Genomic DNA, 21,082 nt, shown 5'->3' on the forward strand with positions numbered 1-21,082 from the left:
CAGGTTTCACATCGTGTTAAATGTCAAAGCTGCCCATTTTTTAGTTACGTTAGTTTTTTAATTTTACTGATGAGTCATACAGAATTTAGAACTATTTTTTAAATTACTCATAATTATGTAAATGAGAAAAGTTAAACTGAGTTAAGTTATGATTTAAAAAAAAAACGAATCTATAATTATGTCTACCAGTTTACTTAAGAAGTTTCCATACATACCAAAACAAATCCCATTTATTAACATTGCTATATACACAGTATCAAAGCAAACAAAATATTTGTATGAAACTTTCCATCTTAATACAGCACTTAAGAATATGATACACATTTTAAAATTAGTTATGAGCATTGATTTAAAGATATCTACAATGCGATAAAATAAAATACATAACAATACTAATTTCATCTTAATCGATCATGATTCAGAATTTTTTGCTCTTTAACATATAGATTTGACATATATATTCATTCATATATTTCCATAAATATTCATATCAAAGTACTAGACAAATATCCATATCACAAGAAGATATTCAAATAGTACTTTTTCAATCACAAGCAAAAAATGGAAACTTAAATAAGTACATAAATTTTTTTCATTGATATGCCAAGTTTGTACAATCCTCATTAGTAAAGAAATTCTCCATGACAAATTCTAGATAAAAATAAAAGATCACAAGATTTATGGGTCAAGAAAGCAAATAATCATACTTAAAATAACACAAAATACTTCACAATACTTACGACAATGAAACACTCGCTTACAAACAATTTTCAAGGAATATAGTTTGAGCAATACAACAGAAAAAAATCTTTTTAAAATCTAGAAAAAGAAACTATAAAAAAAGTATTTTTCCATTATGGGACTACTATATTTAGCATATTTTCAAAAAAAGTGTTTATTTTTCATTGTCCACAAATTTGGTTCAAGTTACATAAAAGCTATTTACCTGGCAATACCATACGTTATTTCATCCTTGCAATGAGCCTTCAAGCAAAACAGACCATCCAATAAGACATAAGGTTCAATTAAAATGAAAAACTTTCCATTAAATAATTAAATTAAGTGATTAAAAAGTAAAAATAACAGGTCAAATAAAAGAATAAGCCAAATAAATAGCATGAAGAACCCCATTAAAATAACTTGATAACTTAATACAGAAACTTAAAAATCTTCATTAAAATCTTATATCTTTAAACGAGCAATTCTTGTGGGTATAGATATATTTCTTATCTCCGAAACGGCTCTAACGATTTGGATGAAATTTTGGATTTAATTGTAGTTTTGCATTCTAAGTTCATCTACATCAGTGTTTTTTCTGTAAAAACGCGATTTTTTACAAAAAACAGTTTTTTAATATAAAGTCAAATTGAGTTTAGCCTTGAAGTAAACTGTGAGTTGAGGAATCAAGCAGACAATTTGCAACCATAACAATGAAAATTTGTCTCTTCTCGCATTAAAATTTTATACTTGCTTAGGGTTGCCAGGCTTGGCTGATATTGGATACTTTGGCTAATTTCAAACACACTTGGCTGAAAACAAATTCAAAAGCATTATGTAAGAGTTGATGTAAGGCTTTTTTTCTTTTTTAAGTGAAACTATTGCTTGACCATCCTATTTATTTTATTTTATTTATTTATTTTCTTTTTACACTTCAAATAGTTTAACATGTTCTTTAAATCACGCATCTAAATTTTATTTCGAAGAAGCGTATGTCTTGAGATTGTTTATGTTTTGTTAAGACAGTTGTTATCATTTGTTAGAATGGTTTGTGGATCATCAGTTTTGATGGATATCATGCTGCATTTAGCATTTTCTGGCGTAAAAACTAAAAGTACTAATTCAAAAAGAAAATCTCGACTGGGATAAAATCCTGAAACGCATCACAGTATGAAAGGAAGTATTCGGTTAAAAACCGATTTCACCATAGCAAAACTAAGGTCAAAATATTTTAATTACTGACAAGAAAATTGTATAGTGGAAACAAACGTAACAGATAGTTTAAAGCAAAATGTTGATTTAATTACATTCAGAATCTTCTTTGTTTGGTACTTTAGTGTTATAAGAAGGTCGAGTACATAATATTTCGTTAACGTGAAGCTTTTCAAGTATATTTGGAAAAGTATTGAACGTTAAAAAAACACAATTTGACAAAAAATAATTCTTTTAAAGCCGAGCGAGGCTCGGTCGTCCAGGTACTGTAAAATAAACTGCCAAGTAAATTTAAGTCATCAAAAATAATATCAGTTGTCTAAAATGTAAAATCCAAACAGGAGGAGCAAACAAAGCGTAAAAGATATTTTTTAATTTTTGCCAAGGTGTAAAAAAAGAAAAGTAAAACGCCAAGTGATACTTAAACATTTGCAGTACCTATGACAGAAAAGTACTAACACAACGAGAAATATATATATATTTTTTTAAATCTTACTTATTCTTTAATAAATTTTAAATATTGCAAAAAAAATTTAAGTTTTTGATTCAAGGTTTCAGAAATCATAAAAGTACTCAGAAAATTTCGCACATACCAAATAATAATAATAATAATAATAAATAAAAACTTCAGAGCAACCTGTTAGAATTATAAAATTTGTTTTGTGAATCATTGTTTAAATGACTCATGAGCCCCACTGCTGCAGGAAAAGGAGCACCCATACATACTAGCACAGGTTAACTTACAGTGCTTCTTATCTACTTTTAAAACATTCCAAAAACTGGGAAGCTAATAAATTTCAAAACAAGCGCATATTTATTTTTCAGACAAATTGTAACAATATTTTTATGAGCAAACAATTTGCATTTGAAGCAATCTTTTTATTAAATTATTAACAATATGCTTTTTTTTAGCATTTTGAGTTTTTCTCTTTCAAATGAATGAAATCAAAAAATAAATTAATAAATAAATAAAAACAAAAATAGAATGAAATATGTTCTTTCAGACTTTGCCAGAATTTTTCAGCATTTGGGTAATAGTGAAAATATAATTAGGCTCCATTTCATGCTCTAAACTTCGGAAACATTGTTCAGCAATTTTCTTCTGTTTCTTATTCTTAGAATGGATCAATTCTCCATACAAGTAGATTCCCATAGCCTATAACAAATAATAATTTCAAGCAGCATTTTTAGATTAAACTAAAATATAAAGCAATAAAATATGAAAATTAAGTAAACTGATACTTAAACAAAAGATTCTGCAGTGATTAGTTGGAATGAAAATTTAATCCTCATAGTCATGCATTTTGATGCTGAATAGAACAGAAATTTTAGCATTTTTCTTTTAAAAAAAAATAAATAAATCATTAACCGCATTGAGTCATCGTAGAGAAATGGAAAAAATGGCGGACACCTCTGGAAATTATTAAGCCTTGAATGCTTATAGAAAAAGCTTTGTTGCACACACACACAAAAAAAAAACCACACACACACACACATATATAGGGGAAAAGGGGGCTCATGTGAACATGGGGCACATGTGAACATGGGGCACATGTGAACATGGTGTGTTTCACTAAGATTGCTTCAAGCAAAAAATCTGGAAAAATTCTCAAATAAGGACAGTACCAGTTGTACCTCTTATACAAACATTTAGAGCAATGAGCCATTTTATGTTTCTGTGGTGGCAAATTCTTTGTTTTCGCAGGCGTTGAAAATTTTTTATCACTCTCTTCTTCATGTGATAAAATTTTCAATACTAACTGCTAATCCAAATCCAAGTATTACAAACCATTGCATGAACATTCAAGTAAATTTATGACAATGTTTAAATTTTTTTATTAAATTAAAAATTCTTTATTTTTGAGAGTTAACTTTAAAGTAGACAATGGTGCACTTGTAAACGCAACATCTTGGGGCACAAGTGAACAGTTCCCATAACTGTTCTCCATAATATTGATAGTGTACGATATTGAAAGTGTTAAAAAATGTGTAAACATTTATAATTATTATTGTCCTATAATCAGTTTGTAAATTTTATTTTAATTTTTATTAATATTATCAAATATTTATTTATTTATATTTATTATTTTTTTTATTTTTTATTTATTTATTTATTTATTTATTTATTTTTTTTTTGTTACTAAATAGTTGATTAATAATTTAGTGTCATATAATACTTAGAGGACATAAAAAGACACAAAATATTTTCATTTAATTAAAAACTGAAGTTCAAAATCGATTTAAAATACAATATCAAATAATGTATGAAGCTTAAAAGCAAAACATAAATAGATTAACCCTTACGTAATAAACAAATTCTTTGTATCCTGTAGCTATATAAGTTTTTTTCTAGTCTATTCAGTGATCAGAACAGGTAAGGAGACTTAATAATTTGACAGTGAGCAGTTAAAAATTCAGAAAAAAAAAAAGATTTTCTTAGTGGAACAACTACTGTACAATTAAAACTGACGCAGAATAACAAACCCTTCAAAGTATTTGTTATTTATCTACATATTTCATATTGAAGAATTTTTCTTTAAAATATTAGAGTTTCTCCTGCATTTTTTACCCATTTTCATATGTGCCCCAAGCCTGTTTACATGTGCCCCCCATAAAGGGAGCATGTGAACAACTGAAGATGTTTTTTAAAAATACCATTAAGTATAGAAATGATTTTTTTTATCCCCCCCCCCTCCAAAAAAAAAATCCATGACATAAAGAAAAGTTTATTCAATCATAGGGACACTTTTGCATTGAGAAATCGATAATACTTTTTGAAAAATGAAAAACAGTGTTCACATGTGCCCCCTTTCCCCTATCATTTTAAACAACTTCAATGAAAATTCATAATAAAAAAACAAACTTCAAATAATTTACAATACAAAACAGGTAAGCAGCAATTATTGTAATTTGATTACAGAAGTAACAGTCTTCCTTCGACAGAACAAAGCACAATAATGACTCATTCTTACGATTCTGCTGGCAGTCATAACATTTGATTGGTTCCGAGAACAAGAACTGACTTGCCAGGAAAGTTAGGCATTGCAAACTACTCCATAATTGTGCTTATTACAGTACATAACAAAGAGAAGAAATCGGAGGGCGCAATGGTGGCAGGCATCTAGTTCCACTCCTTTAGTGAAATAGTTAGTATGCTATATACTACAATTATAAAGAACACCATATTTATAGCACTAGAGCTCAGCACTCGGTAAACTAAGCCCAGACTTTAAAAATTTAAATGTATTTATTATTGATCAAAAATAATCAATTAGAAAAGCTTGTCAATCATTAATACTGAGTAATCCTTTTTTTTAAACATTTTTATAATTTTTAATAAATCAGAACAGTTCTTATTATCTCACTTATTGCTCAATACTATAACATTTAACATTTCTCATTACTAAATTTCTCAGTATCTTGATTTCATATTTTTCTACTGTCATCAGATTTGTAACATAAGTTAAAACAAAATTATATTTTCAAATAAAATTTTTTAAAGTCATAGACCTGAATAAGTCAAAAGAGGTATAAAAGAAAGTGTTCAATGAAGAATTTTAAAAACCAGGACGGAAGTAGGAAGGGGGGGGGGGAATGGAATGTGAACACAAGTACTATTTCATGTATTTAAAAACCAATTTTATTTTTCAATGCATTTGTTTTAACACAAGAATAATTACTTCAGAAGAAAAGTGAAATACTCACTAAATGATTCCTTAAAAATTGTTCTAATTGTGCATAAGCAACTTCATACTTTGAATTCACAACTAGCTCAAACCATCTGTGCTGAACCTAAGGGTAAAAAAATTTCAAACTGATATTACATACAATAAATTCTAATACAGTGGACGCTGGTTAATTGAATCAGTAGTTAATTGAATCAACCGCTTTAATGAATCAAATCGTCAAAAACAGAACAAAATCCAGCATCATTGAACTAGCTGCTTTATTGAATCAGCCGCCTTATGGAATCAAAACTGTTTAGAACAATCGTGATTCATAGAAGCGGCGGCCACTGTATGTTTGTTGAACACATGATTTTAAAATATGCACATTAGTTTCAATTTTGCTTAATTATTAGTTTCCTATGCCACAAACCTGGGTCAATTCCCAGAACACTGGGCGTTCTGTGGTCGCCTGAACAAGTAACTCGACCATCCGTGTTGCACCCTGGAGCCCCTAGTCAAGAAAACTAGGATGGCCACAGTAGGCCTTGGCTTCCATGGGCTGTTGCCCCACTGAGTTTAGTAGCATCAGCTTTCCATAGTCAAGTTTACTTGATCCCGTAAGAGTTTAAAGAAAAACTATACATATTTTTAAAGTTAAAGGATAGAGGCATTAGTGGAAAACCGATAAAAGGAACAGTCAAACAAAATAATGCAGGTGGAAGAAAAATATATTTATTTTAAGATAGAAATTTCATTTTAAGTCTAGAAATGCTTGGCATCAACATCAGTCGTTGCAACGAAGTCAGCATTTTTCTTAAGGTTGTGACATACTACTGCTTGGTGTCTATGCCTACTCAACAACATTTTAAAAAGTGAAATATATTTATCTTAAGGTTGTGATTCAAGTTTATCTCTAATGATCATTTATAGATACTAAAATAGAAGCATTTCAGCTTTGAATTCACTTTATTTCGTCTAATTTTGTGTTTTCCATCAATAAATCTCTCACTTGTGTCATTGAGTTACATCTATGGAAAATAACATTTCTGTTTATATTAATAAGTTTTTTCTATTTGTGTACAAAAAAATATAATATACATTTGAAATCTACACTATTTTTTCAATTTTAAAGCATTAAAAACTAATTTTGAGCTCAGTTCCTTTTTAGAAATGAGGTTAAAACTTCTCATTCAGACTTAATGTTAAAATTTTTTTATTATTAAAATTTTTCTTGAGTTAACCAAATCAAAAATCCTTTTATAAATTCATTTCATGCCAAGAGGTCACTCCAGTTTAGTTTGATTGAAGGAAATCTACCTTTAAGTTTACTATTAACATCTGCCTTGCTTTAAATATCTAAAAGGTGCTAATATTAAACTACTTTGAACAGTTCAAAATTAAACAAAAAATAGCTCAAATACAAAAAATAAATTATCCAAATGTGGTATTGCGCTGAGGTTTTTCAAAAAAAGAAAAGAAAAGAAAAAAGGTTTGCGCAAATCTGACTGTTCCTTTTAAAGTTATTGGGGGGGGGGGGGGGGTTACACGTAGATTGACTGACACGTACAGACACACACACATAGACCAATAGACTCACTTTCCCACATCTCAATGCTTTACCTTGAAAAAAAATCCATTTTTCACTACTTATTTTATTAAAGTATGTAAGACAAATAACAACGTTAAAGAGCACAAATTGCATATTACTGCAGACACGTGTTCTGGCGCTGCAAGGAATGCCTTTTTCAATGCAAAATAAATGAGCTTATGGATGAAAAGACATCTGATAAAAGCCACTGCTTTTGTTGGATGTCATTGGAAAAGACGTTCCTTGCCAACGCCGAAACACGTGACTGCAGTAATCTGCAATTTGTGCTTTTTGACATTGTTATTTCTGACTTTACTTTTCAGCACAAGGGTAAATAATTATCACTTATTTTATTATTCATTTTTGACTTTTGTTTGCTTTTTTTAAATAATTTTACGATGCATAAATACTTCTTCCTATTTTTCAAACACTTTAATGGAGAGTTAACAATAAATTAGCTAGACTACATAATTTTGGCATCAGTTTGAATGGGTTTAATAATTTTTAGAAAACAACTTATTGTACTGCAAAAATCAACTAGTTCGTGTATTGCTAATTTTATAATAAAGAATCCATTACTTTGAAAAAAAAAATGGAATCTTGAAAAATCAAAATCTACATTTAGTACAATTGATATTGCATGATCAGATGCTTCAACTAAAAGACTAATTAAGCAATTAAGCTAACTTACCTCGGCATTTAAAGAGTTGAAGTGAAAAAAGTCATTTAAGCGTTCCAGCAGTTTAACAGAAATTCTTTTATGGTCCAAAATACCTTCAAGTAATAATATGATTTGTTCAGGTGTAAGCTACAGAAAAAAAAAAGACTAATGAGCATTTCACAGAATTTATTTTGCACATATTAGATGTATTGTTTCAACATGAACTTCTTGGTAGAACTAAACAAATCTGCTTTCTGTATGTCAACATTAATTTTCTTACTGAAATCATTTATCTCATTTTCTAACAAAAACCATATCATATATCTTGATTATCTTAGGCTCCAATAAACATTTATCCGAATATATTTTTTAAGATGTACTGTAATTTTCAAACATGAACTATGGCTTATAAAAAAGAAATCAAGTAAATTAGTATTAAAACAAGACCAAGTTCATTCTTTCAAACTGTTAAACATCGTGTTTAATTTAGTCTTTTTTTTTTTTTACTATTTTTATTATTATTTTTTTTTTTTTTTAATTTTATTCTTTAACAAGAATATTTTAAATTCAGCATATATAATTTCAGATAGAAATTCTTTTTTGTCCCCTAAAAAATAAAATTTATAGTTTGATTATTAATTAAAAAAATCAAAGAAAGAAAGAAATTTCTCGTAGGCTGTGCAATACTTAACAAAACCTTCCAATAACATATCAGTGAGATGCACATTAAAAATATATCCGAGATCATGTGAACTCTCTTGATGTGAATCATCCCTTAACAGGAGATGAACAAAAATTTCAGAAAACAAAAATTAAACAATATATTACAAAAAGTATACATTATATTACAAAAAATCTTAAATATGTAGTAATTTTTTGACCATCAATTACACTTTTTTTTTAATAGTCTCGCTATGGTTTAATGGTTTTTTTTCTATTACTAAAAGCCTTAGGCAAATAAGCAATATAAAGGGAAAAACAAAAATAGGAAACAATAGATATTTTATTAAAATAAATTTTCACCAAAAGGAAGGTAAATTCCAATCTACATAGTAGTTATCTACACTGTCTTTCATTGATAAGGTAAGCCATAAAACATTTCTGAAGTGAACAAAGAGAAAGAAATCAAGATTGTAATTTCCATGTACAGTCGAACCTTGTTAAACTGCCAAGCTTGGTGACAGGGGCGGCAAATAGGGGGGTCAAGAGGGGGCGGTTGCACCCCCAAATTTTTCACTGTGAATAATAAAAAAATGGGTAAATTTAATTTAGATAACTTAGAAAATCAATTCCTGCATTTTCAGAACAGAAAAAAACTGATGGAGAATAATGGTTAGCCTTAACTAAAGAAGTAATCTCTAAATATTTTAAAATTGTGTAATCTGTGTTATGATGGTGCATCTTGTATGAGATGCCTGTACCGTGTTGAGTCTGTGCAATTTTTACACGTGAACTCCATTATATATATTATATGCTTTCATAGAAACTTTTTGTAAAGATATGCTATTTTTGAAAAACTTCCCACATCAAAAGATACTTTCATATCAACTAATATATCTTGAGGCTCTTTACTTGACAATATCTGAGTGACACAAATGGTAGTCAAGAGCTAAACCTATAAAAGCTCTCTAGAAGAATTACTGGAAAGTAATCTTCCCAGTGATGGAAAATCGAATATTATTTTAATATGTATGACTTTGTTTGAATTTTTGTTTACTTTAATTCCTGCGGAGCGTTTTTTGAAGAATGCTACACTCTAGCATAAAAATTTCAATCTCAAATATTGGATTGACAATTGAAACTCTTAGTAATTTTTGCACTAATGCATACTTGGACCAAGTGTGGAACTTTGTGACAGAACTTTGTATAACAGTTTTTACTGTATGCCAATGTAGAAGAGGTGACAAAAGTCACATGAAGTTGTAGTCAAAATATAAAATTAATATTTTGAATAAAAATATCAATTCAGTTTCTCAAGAAATTGAGGCAGGATTTGGTGAGATACATTTATCATTAGTCTTAAGTTCAATATTATGTAGGTTGGTTATAGAAAACAAAAAAGAAAATATATTACACTTATACACTAGTGCAGCCAAAACAAGATAACTTTAAAGCTTTGGTCGCAAAAATTTTAATTGTTATTAACAAACCTACTTATTCTAAACATTAAAACCATTTTATTATTCCTTCCTGTTAACCAATATTTATTTTGTACCGTACTGAGGAAATTCATGTTCAAGAAACTCGACCCCCCAAACAAAATGCCGAAATGCCGCCCCGCTTGGTGATGGGCCGAAAGTTGGCGAAAGTCGAGGGTGGCGGTTTAAACAGTTTCTCCCAAACCTGTAGAAATGCATGTTTTCATGAAAAATCATTTGAAGGCATGTATTTTGCTTTCCAAATGAAGTTTAAAAAATAACAGTCATTGGATTTCCAGCAGTGTGTCATGGCTCACTTACGGATCTTTGGCTACCTTTTTTTTTCTTTTTCCAGAACTTGAGAAGTATTTATCTACAAGCAGAGTCGGACCAAACCAAAGTGGTGCCCAGGTCCAAGTTCAATTTGGTGCCCAACTCACAATAAAACCTGCACATTATCAAAGTACAAGTTTCAAAGAAAGGGAAGAAATTAATAAATTTACCCTTTTTTGGTGCCCTTAAAATTATGGTACTCAGGTATATGGCTTATGAATAGGTATTTATTCTTAAACTCACAAATCAGAATTTTTTCTTGCATGCTAAAGATTGTTTTCAGCATCTTAGCAGAAGGAAGCAAAAGAACACAATGTTATATAATGTAGATACAAACTTGTTTGCTGAAGTCAGCACACAGTGCTCAATAACAGGTAAATCCTCAGCACTCTCCCCGGCTGACTGGAACAGAAAAGGGGGTAAAGAAGGAATGCTTTTGTAGCTGAGTAGTGAAATGTCAAAATAAAAGGTTGAAAAAAGTGGGGGAGCAGATAAGATCCCGTTAACATCATGGAGATGTTAGGAACAATGCACCTTGATGATTGAGTGCAGTAGGGGCGAATTAAACAGAAAAAGAGATAAGAAAGCTATACACTATTGTAGTGGCTAATGTAGGTGCATTTGTATGAGGTATTAGTGGCAGGTATGTGTGACATTTGTGATTTCCCTCTGTAGCTCCTGATGGACATTCATTCCTCTAAATGACTTACCGCCAAGTTTGAATTGCTTGACAAGGTCTTTCAAGATGGCGGTTTAAACCTTAGATCCCAATGGTCTAAGGTTTAAACAGCAATATTATCATACCAAGTATGCAGTTTCCCTTGAAAATCTGTGGCGTTTGGCAGACGGCTGGGTGGCGGTTTCAGGAGGGAATTTTGCATTGCATTCCTGTACTGAATGTTTTTCTCACCACATTTCTTGACGAACTAAGAGGGTGGTAGTTTTTCGGGGGCGGTTTAACGAGGTTTGACTGTATAATTATTATAGACTGAGACGCAAGTTTCAGATGCACTAAATTTAAAGTATTACATGCAAAGAAGTAAAAATTTTTAAATTTTCTATCAAAACTAAAAATAGACAAATAAAGACAGAATAAATGTTGTACTAATGACAAAATGTCATGCATTGCTATGAATAATTTTTAGAAGCATTAAGACCTCAAATAATATACATTTTAGTCAGAATTATTAAAATATTAATAATTACAAACATAAAAGTACTTAAAAGCTTGATTTCTTATGCTTGAATTTCTTTAGCAAAATTTTGGGAAGAAATGACAAAAGTATTCTTATTAATGCATAATTTATTTTGTAGTTAGTCTGAAAAAAGACATATACATTATAAATATATAGCATTGAGCTTGTCATAGAGACACATAATGAGCATACATATTGTTATCAGGGCTGAAAACTACGAAAATGAAAAAGAGAAAACTTATTCTATCAATAAAAATGGCCCAATAGCATATGAAAATCAGTCACTAATTTCTTTGCTTCTCCACATGATTTTATAAACATATTATCAGAGCTACTGCTTTGAGGAAACTTTGTTTTAGATTTAGATCATTTATTTTAGAATGCTTGTATTAGCAAAACAACCAAATACTTACTGTGACAAAAGCTTCAGAAAAACCTATTTGACTTTCAGATTTTTGCAAAATAACCCTATTTAAATCTCGCCACTTTTTAATCTGCAAAGATAAAATACCTATAATGATACTGAATACTGTATTAAAAATGCTCAACATACATTTCAAAGCATTCAAACAAAAAATGCCATTGGAAATTTTAGTGACACCTTGGATGGATCTAAATGGGGGGGGGGGCATTACACCCCAAGTCAATCAGAAAATTTTAAAGATGAGGGCAAATTAAAAAGCCTTCACACCTTTTTGTAAAGCCAAAATATGGCTGTGAATACAAAGCAAACATATACATTCCCAGCAGTGACAGTTCCTTAAACAGTACCAGCCGTGTCTGCTTTTTTGCTCGGAAGAACTGAGCTGCTATCAATCATTTAAGATGACGGTTGTTCTTCAGACGTCCACAACTTATGAGCAGTGAAGTGTTATTTGTTTTGTATAGAGCAACGGACAAAACCCATAGCAATTCACTGGGGCACCTACAGCCCAGACATTGTATTAGTGATTTTTATTTTCACTCCACTGAAGAAGTTTCTGGCAGGACAGAGGTTCACATTTGATGAAGAAGCCAAGAACAAGGTCTGATGGTGTAGTGATGTAGTCTGATGGTGAAGTCCAGACCTTGTATTAGTGATTTTCACATTTTCCCTCCACTGAAGAAGTTTCTGGCAGGACAGAGGTTCACATTTGACGAAGAAGCCAAGAACATGGTCTGATGGTGGTTCCCCAGGCAGCCAGAAAAATTCACCACAGGGGGATCTCTAATTTAGTGCTGCGATGGGACAAATGTCTGAACCGGTGTGGTGACTATGTGGAGAAATAATGTAAGGTACGTAGTACACTACGTATATTTGTAAATACCTGTATGTACCTGTTTTTGGCGAATAAATAAATAGGCCCAAAGACTTTTTGATTTGCCCTTGTAATAACATACGAGCTGAAATCTTAAACAATTCCACATTCTGACAAGTGTTATGTTAAATTTAAAAAAAAAGAAAACTGACCCTGATTGCCAACCTCCTGTTAAAATGAACTTTGCGGGTCCAAACACAAATAAAGTTTAAATACATTCAATACAATATTTTTCAAGATGACATGGAAAACAAAAGACCATCTAAACTAATAAAATTTGCTCATCACAAAAGCAGGGTCAAGAGGGAAACTACAGATCCTTTTAAAAGCCTTTCTTATATGCTAAAATGAATTACAAATATTTATTTGTTTTGAATTAGAAACTAGCAATGGATAAAAGTTTCAAATCATTGAGCTTTCTTTCCTTGTCGGCCAACAATGACGGTGTAATCAATGATGTGAATGAAGGCCTAAATTGTGTTTAAAATCTGTTAAAAAAGCTACGTAATTAGAGCTCTATATAACTTGGAAGTTTCATAGAAACTCCATCAGACACAGAAAAATTCTTTCATTGGGTACTAATATTTTAACTGAGCAAAAGGTTTCCCTACCAAAATCAGGAAAAGACGGTAATTTTCAAGGCTTTAAATTATTATCTTTGGTATTTAAAATCATACAAAGATGAGGCCTAGCTAAGCACACTCTTGATCAAGTCTATTCTAGAAAAAAATATATATTAAAATTGGTTTATCTGTTTAGAAGTGCCACAAATACAGATACATCAAAACTATAAAAGAATTGACCGTTTTTTTGAAAAAAGTCAAATCAAGTTTAAAGGTGAATAAATAAAGAAACAAGAGCCATGCCGAAATAAAAAAAAAAATAACATTTCAGTTTAGAGATTTTGATTAGCAAACCAAAAACAATAATGTAACATTGCCAGAATGATTGTTTAAAACATAAGAAATATTCTTTGATTTTGAGTAATTTTTACGAAAGTATCCCTTTCATCAAACAAATATGAATTCTCTAATTTCCTGTTCATGTCGCTACTTTGCATTCATTACAAACAGAACTAATACCAAATATAATTATCAGGTTTGAGAGGAGAAAAAACTAATAAATAAAAGTAATTCAACAAATATTTACAAACAGAGCTTATCATAGATTTTTTCTAATTTAAAAAAGTATTGAACATTTTACATACCTCAATTTGTACCTGCGAAAATAATTTATTTTCTGGTGGTGGCTTCTTTTTCCTGAATTCCTAATAAATTATAAAACTAATTAGATTTTGTCAAAATTTCTTTCAACGGTTGAAAAATACTGTACATAACGAACTAAAAAAACACTTTTAAATCAAGCTTTATCAAATTCTTCAATGTATGCAAAATACTTCTAGACCAAGGGCTTCTAAATTTAATTACTATAGTAGACCCTCTGATGAAGTCAAAAACTCACTTTTTTGTCTGATTTGATATGGAATTTCTCATCTACGGAAAAGATGTAGACTTTTTTTTTCTTTTTGTGCAGTGCCTTGCCAATGAGGTTCCAGCTTTATTTTCGATACAGTGTAAGAATAGTGTTGGGGCAATGAAATATATATATATATATTTTGAAAAATTCTAAGGGGGGAGGGTGTTTTAAGATATTCGAAGTCAAAAATCACTGTGAATAACCTTGAAACCTAAATCTGTTGTAAGAAAGTCTTGCATTACATCAATAGAAAGCTCTATTTCTAAGCTTTACAATGGTTTTAAAAACTTTATTCTACTATAACTTGGAGGGAATGTACAGACATTTAAAAGAACGCACCACATTTTGAGTTCTTTTACAGGCTTTTATTTTGAACAATTTTCAAAACATAAATTAAAAATTGGCAGGATTATTTACCTTGGCAAATACAGTATAACTTTGATTTAACGACACCCGATTTAACAATTTCCTCAATTTAGTGATTTCACTGGTCCGGATTTGACTGTATTGAATGTCAATGTTTCTCAGTTTATTGCTATCCTTGATTTAACAATAACTTTTTAAAGTCCCTTGACAATCGTTAAATGGGAGTTACACTGTATGTCCTTTACGCCAAAATTTTATGAAAATCGAGAATAGTGATGTCAAAAACTTCCTTTTTCTTATTTATCTGATATGGAATTGCTCATTATAGATTTAGTAGTACTTATTTGGTCAAAAATTAAGCAGAAAAACTTTATATTTTCATGCAGAATTGCAGCAAACAGTGGCATTTGCGTGAGCCTCTATTTTCCAGCAAAGGAAACAAAAGATGTTACATAGAAATTTTGTTTTTTAATGCCAAAAAACTAGATATGAATGAACAAAAAACATTTAAATAAAAATAAATAAATAAATAAATAAAAACTACAGTACCGTTGGTGCAAGTAAATTAAGGGAAAATAAATTTTTTTTCTCAACTAGTTTATGCATTTTTTTAATAGTTGATTCAAAAACAGCTAAAAACTAACTTTTAACTAAATTGGTAAACCATACCAATTCATGTGGAAATTTTATAAATAAAGCTTTTAAATGCTTGGTAAAAAAAAAAAAGTTGAAGCTATTTTCTCTTTTGCAGGATAGCAAATTATGCTTGTATTCACATCAAAACAGCTAGCTTATGAAGGGTATAAATATTTGAAACAGTAGCAAGTTACTCATTATTAGTATATGTATAGTTATTTCATTGCGAAGCAACAAGCAGTATTTCTCACAATACATTAATTAAAGAGGAGTATGAAAATGAAATTTGAGTTGAGTTTATGTAAAGGTCCTCATTTGGAAAATGAAGCAGATAAGGAAATACTATGATCATTGAGAAGTTTGCATGATCTGCAAATATTGGACAACAATCCTTTCATTCTGTCAATATCTGATAGGTCAAAATACATTGACTCTTAAACTTTGGGCCAAAACCATTGGTGAAATAAAAGTGGTAAGATTCCCAATTGTTGAAATCTTCCAGCAAATAGAATTCAAAAACTAAAGTATCTTCAATATGAGTTCAAAATAGCCTAAACCAGAGAATGGCAAACTGTGTTGATTGGTAAACTGAACAATAGAATACTATTTTGGAAAATACAACTGAAGTGTGTGAGTTTTATCATGTGTTTTTATTCCAAAGAGTTACATGCTAAATAAATTATTTTTTTGAATGTGTACTAATTCTTTCTGAAGTGGAGATAAAGTTAGACAAAAACATTTTGGCAGTTTACCAGTTAACAAGTGAGTTGATGAAACTGGGTAAGCAGTTCCAGGGGCTGGCAAGTAGAAGTGAGCAGGAGTATTTAAGCCTCTAGAAAATTACTTGTTTTCAAGTGACACTTAATCTATTACTGTGATTTTTTTTTTTTTGCAAACTTATATAATAACGTTTTCTTTCCTTCTTTGAACCTTAAGAAAATAAATAGAAACAATTAAAATTATAAATAGAAACAATTCCACAGATGCTATCCACCTCTTGGCTCTTTTTCAGCATTATTATTCAAAGAAATATATCTCATTCATCAATGTTGAATGAATTAGAAAATAAAAATGCACTTACTTTCACCACCCCTGGATTTTTGAGCCAATTTTCAGAAATGTGGTGTATGGTTTTGATGCTTTAAAAACAAGAAAAAAACATGCTATAATGAATGAATTTTGAACTACCAAAATGAATATTTTTACAAAAAAATGATACATTAAAGAAAAACATATTTCTTTTTTGGTAAAAGCATTGCTTGACTTTTGCTAAAATTATTTGACAAACACCAGAAAAAGTATGCAGTATACTGTTGTTAAAATCAAGAATAGTAACTTACTCAACATTGTGGAAGGTTTCCAGAAATAAATTTAAAAAATCCTATAATAGAAATAAGAGATGGTTAGTAAATAAAAAATGTTAAGTAATAGTTTGAATTTTAGACTTTTTTTAGACATTTATACATGTTTGTTTAAAACAATTCCAAGAAAAATGTTCATTTTCCAATTTAGGAAGAAGAAATCTTATCTTTTATTACAGCAGAACTTTTCAGTACATAACAATAGCATTAGGCAAGAAATTTCACAAAATAAAATTTATACATGTCTATTTCTTATACTAGATAATGAAATGCAATACTAGTAAAACAAAAACAAAAAAAAGTATACAATCTGACCTCTATTATGCAAATTTCTTCATTTTAAGAATTTCTTTTTAAGAAGTAAGAATATTTATGAGTTTCCTTGTAAAATAAGCCCTATATCACGAAGTGCAATCAAATGATATTTTTCTCGTAATCCTAACTTTTTAACCCTGTTTCTCAATTTCTTTTCCCTTTCTACACTTTATGAAGCTTCTTCAAATAAAATTGGTTTTTACATTAGTTTTGAGTTTAAATTAAAAAATTCTAAAATATTTCCTTTCTTTCTACCCCTTCATACAGCAGCAGGGCCGCCACAAGAGGCAACGGTACCCAGGGCAAATATTTTCAGGCGCCCCCTTCTCCACAAACAGAGCAATGAAGTCAGCAATAAAATACTTCAATACACAGTTATGATATATTTTTGTGTTCTTTTAAAGCTGCAAAAATCACCCTAACATCTAGTGGTCGTAACAGCATTGAATGTTTTTATACTTTGATTATTAAATAATTGAACATGTAATCTCTGTGTAGCACAGAAAAGACAGAACTTAAATCTAATGTTTTAGCATTTTAACAAGTATTAGTTAAAAAAAAAAAGTGATACTTCTTCATGTCATCACATCTCCAAGTAAAAAATGCACACTTGTATAAATCCTCTTTCCTTTGTTTAGTGAAATTTTTTGAGATTTTTGAATGAATTATTGGAGGGGAGGGGGAGTGAACCAGGAAATAATGTCGTTTTGACAAACAGATATTTTTTTTAAAGTTTTTATATTTAATCAATGATGCAACTACCCTTGATATAAACAGCCTTTTACAATTCAGTATACAAATTTTCTATCCTGGATAAACAAAAATCAATTAATTTTTGGAACAAAATATCTGGAAATGTCATTTTGGACACAAGCAAAACTTTCATGATAAAACATGTTTTAAACATTAGAAATTTCCTTATGACAGATTCCAGACTGTCATAAGGAAAGATTCATTTTATCCAAAAAAAGAAAGGGAAAAAAATCAACAGGTAACTTTCAAAATTACAAGAAACGTGATTTCAACCACTTTAAAAAGAAAGGAAATGTGAAAAACAATTGAAAAAATAGAAAAGAAAGAAAGAAAGAAACAAAATTATCACACTGCAATTCAAAATAATCATTCATCTCTTAAAATAAAAAGAAAGAAACTTACATCAGATGTAACTAAACATCCTTTATATTTATCAACATAGAGACGTAGGAATTCCATAAAAGAATCAAATCCAACCATGTCAGACAGTATCTGTAGCAAAAAATATCCCTAAAAAGTGCCAAAAATATGTTTAAAATACAAATTCAACACGCAAATAACACACAAAAGGCAGAAAAGAAAAAAGTTTCTTCAAACAAGTATCAACTGCTGTGTGGGTACAACAAAAGAACAAAATTGAACTAAAAGAATCATAGAAATGTTTTAATATTTTGCAGCTTTGGGGAACCAAAAGTTTTCTTCAGTGCATAATAAAATAACATGCCAAACTCAGAGATGAATTTACATGGTCTGCACATAGTATTTTTGAGGACCCCTTAGTCCATTACTTTTAATATACGAATTTGAAAAACATTTACTATAATTCCCTTCAGGGGGACTTATGTCATGGAGGTCCTTGCAAGAGCTACAAGGTAAACTTGACACTAGACATACTTTTATCAGCATTTTCTTTTACTTTACACTGAAAAAGATTCCAACTCCAAAACATATGAATACAATTTTCATCTTAATTTGTTTCCATGCAACAGACAGAACAAATGTGAAAATTTGTCAATAACATTTAAACAGCATGATTACTTAGTGAAAACACTAAACTTTTGAATTTCATGATTGATGGAATACCCGGTTAATACTTCAATACTCGTAGTGTGGTTGGAGCTCTAAATTGTTCTAAACTTGTAAGGCATTATTTAGTAAAAGTTTCCCACGAAAAAGGGGCTTATAGTATTAAATGCAACTGAACTGTTACTTTTGGAGAAATAGATGGTTATGATTGACACAATCCAGATAGTAAGATAGTGTCCTAATCACATCACTTTTCTTTTTTTTTCCATATGACATCTACATATTGCTTCTTTTTAGTCAAAAATATACCTAGAAAAACCTGCAAGCAAAAATATGACTGAACGTTGTTTTTCTTTAAGATGACTGAGATATGTTTGTAGGGACAAATTTTTTTGCTTCTGTAAAGGCAAAAAACACTTCAATGCATTAGGAGAAATTTAATAATATTTTCCCGAATATAATTTACGGCATTTGTAAAGATGCATGATGTACCTTTATGCACCAAAACAGTGAAATAAATCAACATTCAAAGATCTGACCAAAACAGAAGTACTGTTAATTTTAGGAATAACATTATTCACTGTATTCCTAGGAGATCACAGTGCGGCTGATACTCATGGAGACCTTCAAATCTGGGCAACGAATTTTACCATGATAGACAAGTCAACCAGGCAGTAGCATCTATGGGAATCATCTAGCTGCCAACCAACTCCCAAGTTATTTTACTTAAAATTTATGTCTAAAAGAACTTGAGTTAGCACTAGTGCAGTCACAATTATCATTTAAAGGAGCTTTATAATTAAAACAGCTCTTACATTTATACAAACTACTGTATTAGAATTAGTGAGAAGTTTAAAAACAAAGATTCTGGGGGGTGTTTTTACTTTCATCTGTAACCTTAGATGCATCACCATGAGTAAGTAACATGTGCATTTAGAACCTGAAGCAGTATGTATAAAAAATTGCAATGACGAAACAATTGGACTTATTTTTTTAACAAACACTTAAAAATTTATTTCAAGCAAAATGCAAAACAATATTAAAAATAACTTCACTGAAAAATCAATTCAAAATATAACAATACTAGAGATAAAACATTTTTGAATTTCATTGAGTGCACTTTTTTTCTATTTCTTTGTTTCTTTTTTTTTTTTTGACTGTAATTCTCTAATTTAAATTCAATTTTAGATGGTAGCATGTCACTCAAATTTGAACATCATTAAATTGGTTCTAAAATAAAATCCATCAATGAAGGAAACACTAAATAGCATAAACGTTTTAATCAGAAAAAATAATACACTTCATATTTTAACTTGAGAACATACATGTTTACTCATTCATGTATCGCAATATTATAAATATATTGCTTGTCCAACGAAGAAAAAACTCTGATGCTCAATAGTCCCACATTGCAACAATCCTGCCAAATAATGCAGAGCAAATGGAGAGAAAATTACTCCGTATTACATAAAATCTCGATACTATGAACACATACTTTTTTCTTCAAAAAGATTAATCTTAATATTTAAAAATTCTTTTTTTTTTCACTGCTCTGAAGTAACAAATTTACATCAATATTATATCAAAATGAAACTCATGCTCAAGTAATCTGCCATATTTGTTGTACATTCCTTTCTTTTTTTTGTTTCTTCCCCCTTCTCTTTTTCCACATTTTTGAAAACTTTACTCAAACTTCAAATATTTTAGTGTAAAAATGCAGATTCAAATAGCATAGGGGAAATATTTTCTGCTTTTAAGTGCATATTATGATTCAATTAACTATTATAATTATTACTTTTAATTGCATGAAAGCAAGATGGAAAAATATGACAGAATGGATGAATTCAGAATTTAATAACTTATGAGTTAAAACAGTGTCAAAACCTATTAATTATTGATGAACATCAAATTTCAAACAAAGAGAAAAAGGAAAAAAAAACCATTGAATCTGAAAATACTCACTTTAATATAATGCACTTGAACAAATGCTTTTTCAGGATTCTGACCATTTTTTACAACTGGAGTATCAATACCATCAATGCTCTGAGTAGTTGTTTCACCTTGGCACGGTCTGCGAGAAGGGAAAACAAACATTCAAATTTGTAGCTTGAAATCAATTCATTTCACTTAGAAAGAAAAAATTTGAAACCAGTTGCACATTAAATGTATAATTAGACACCAATTTCAAAAAAACATTCAGCATAAGCTTCAACTAAAGAAGTAGGCTTTCATTGAAAAAAGTTAAGAATCTTTATTTCCCAGCTCAGACAATTACAGTGAAGCACCGTTTCTACGTTTCTGAAGGAACTGTATGAAAAAAGCGTATACAGTCGACTCC

At 29.9% G+C, this 21,082-nt stretch overlaps 1 protein-coding gene across 1 annotated transcript in view; it reads right to left on the minus strand.

The window, feature by feature from the left end:
- Nucleotides 1-223: 223 nt before the first annotated feature.
- LOC129227369 (aminopeptidase O-like) overlaps nucleotides 224-21,082 on the minus strand; it is a 45,506-nt gene continuing 24,647 nt past the window's right edge. Inside the window, exons 8-16 of the mRNA XM_054861919.1 lie at nucleotides 20,707-20,815; nucleotides 18,121-18,228; nucleotides 16,630-16,670; nucleotides 16,371-16,428; nucleotides 14,019-14,078; nucleotides 11,927-12,007; nucleotides 7,877-7,993; nucleotides 5,635-5,721; nucleotides 224-3,085 (exon numbers count right to left, since the gene is read on the minus strand). Coding sequence (XP_054717894.1) covers nucleotides 2,930-3,085; nucleotides 5,635-5,721; nucleotides 7,877-7,993; nucleotides 11,927-12,007; nucleotides 14,019-14,078; nucleotides 16,371-16,428; nucleotides 16,630-16,670; nucleotides 18,121-18,228; nucleotides 20,707-20,815 — 817 coding nt within the window. The 3' untranslated portion in view covers nucleotides 224-2,929. The remainder of the gene's footprint in view (nucleotides 3,086-5,634; nucleotides 5,722-7,876; nucleotides 7,994-11,926; nucleotides 12,008-14,018; nucleotides 14,079-16,370; nucleotides 16,429-16,629; nucleotides 16,671-18,120; nucleotides 18,229-20,706; nucleotides 20,816-21,082) is intronic.

The sequence above is a fragment of the Uloborus diversus genome, chromosome 8 (assembly GCF_026930045.1).
Source record: "Uloborus diversus isolate 005 chromosome 8, Udiv.v.3.1, whole genome shotgun sequence".
NCBI classification, from domain to species: Eukaryota; Metazoa; Arthropoda; class Arachnida; order Araneae; family Uloboridae; genus Uloborus; species Uloborus diversus.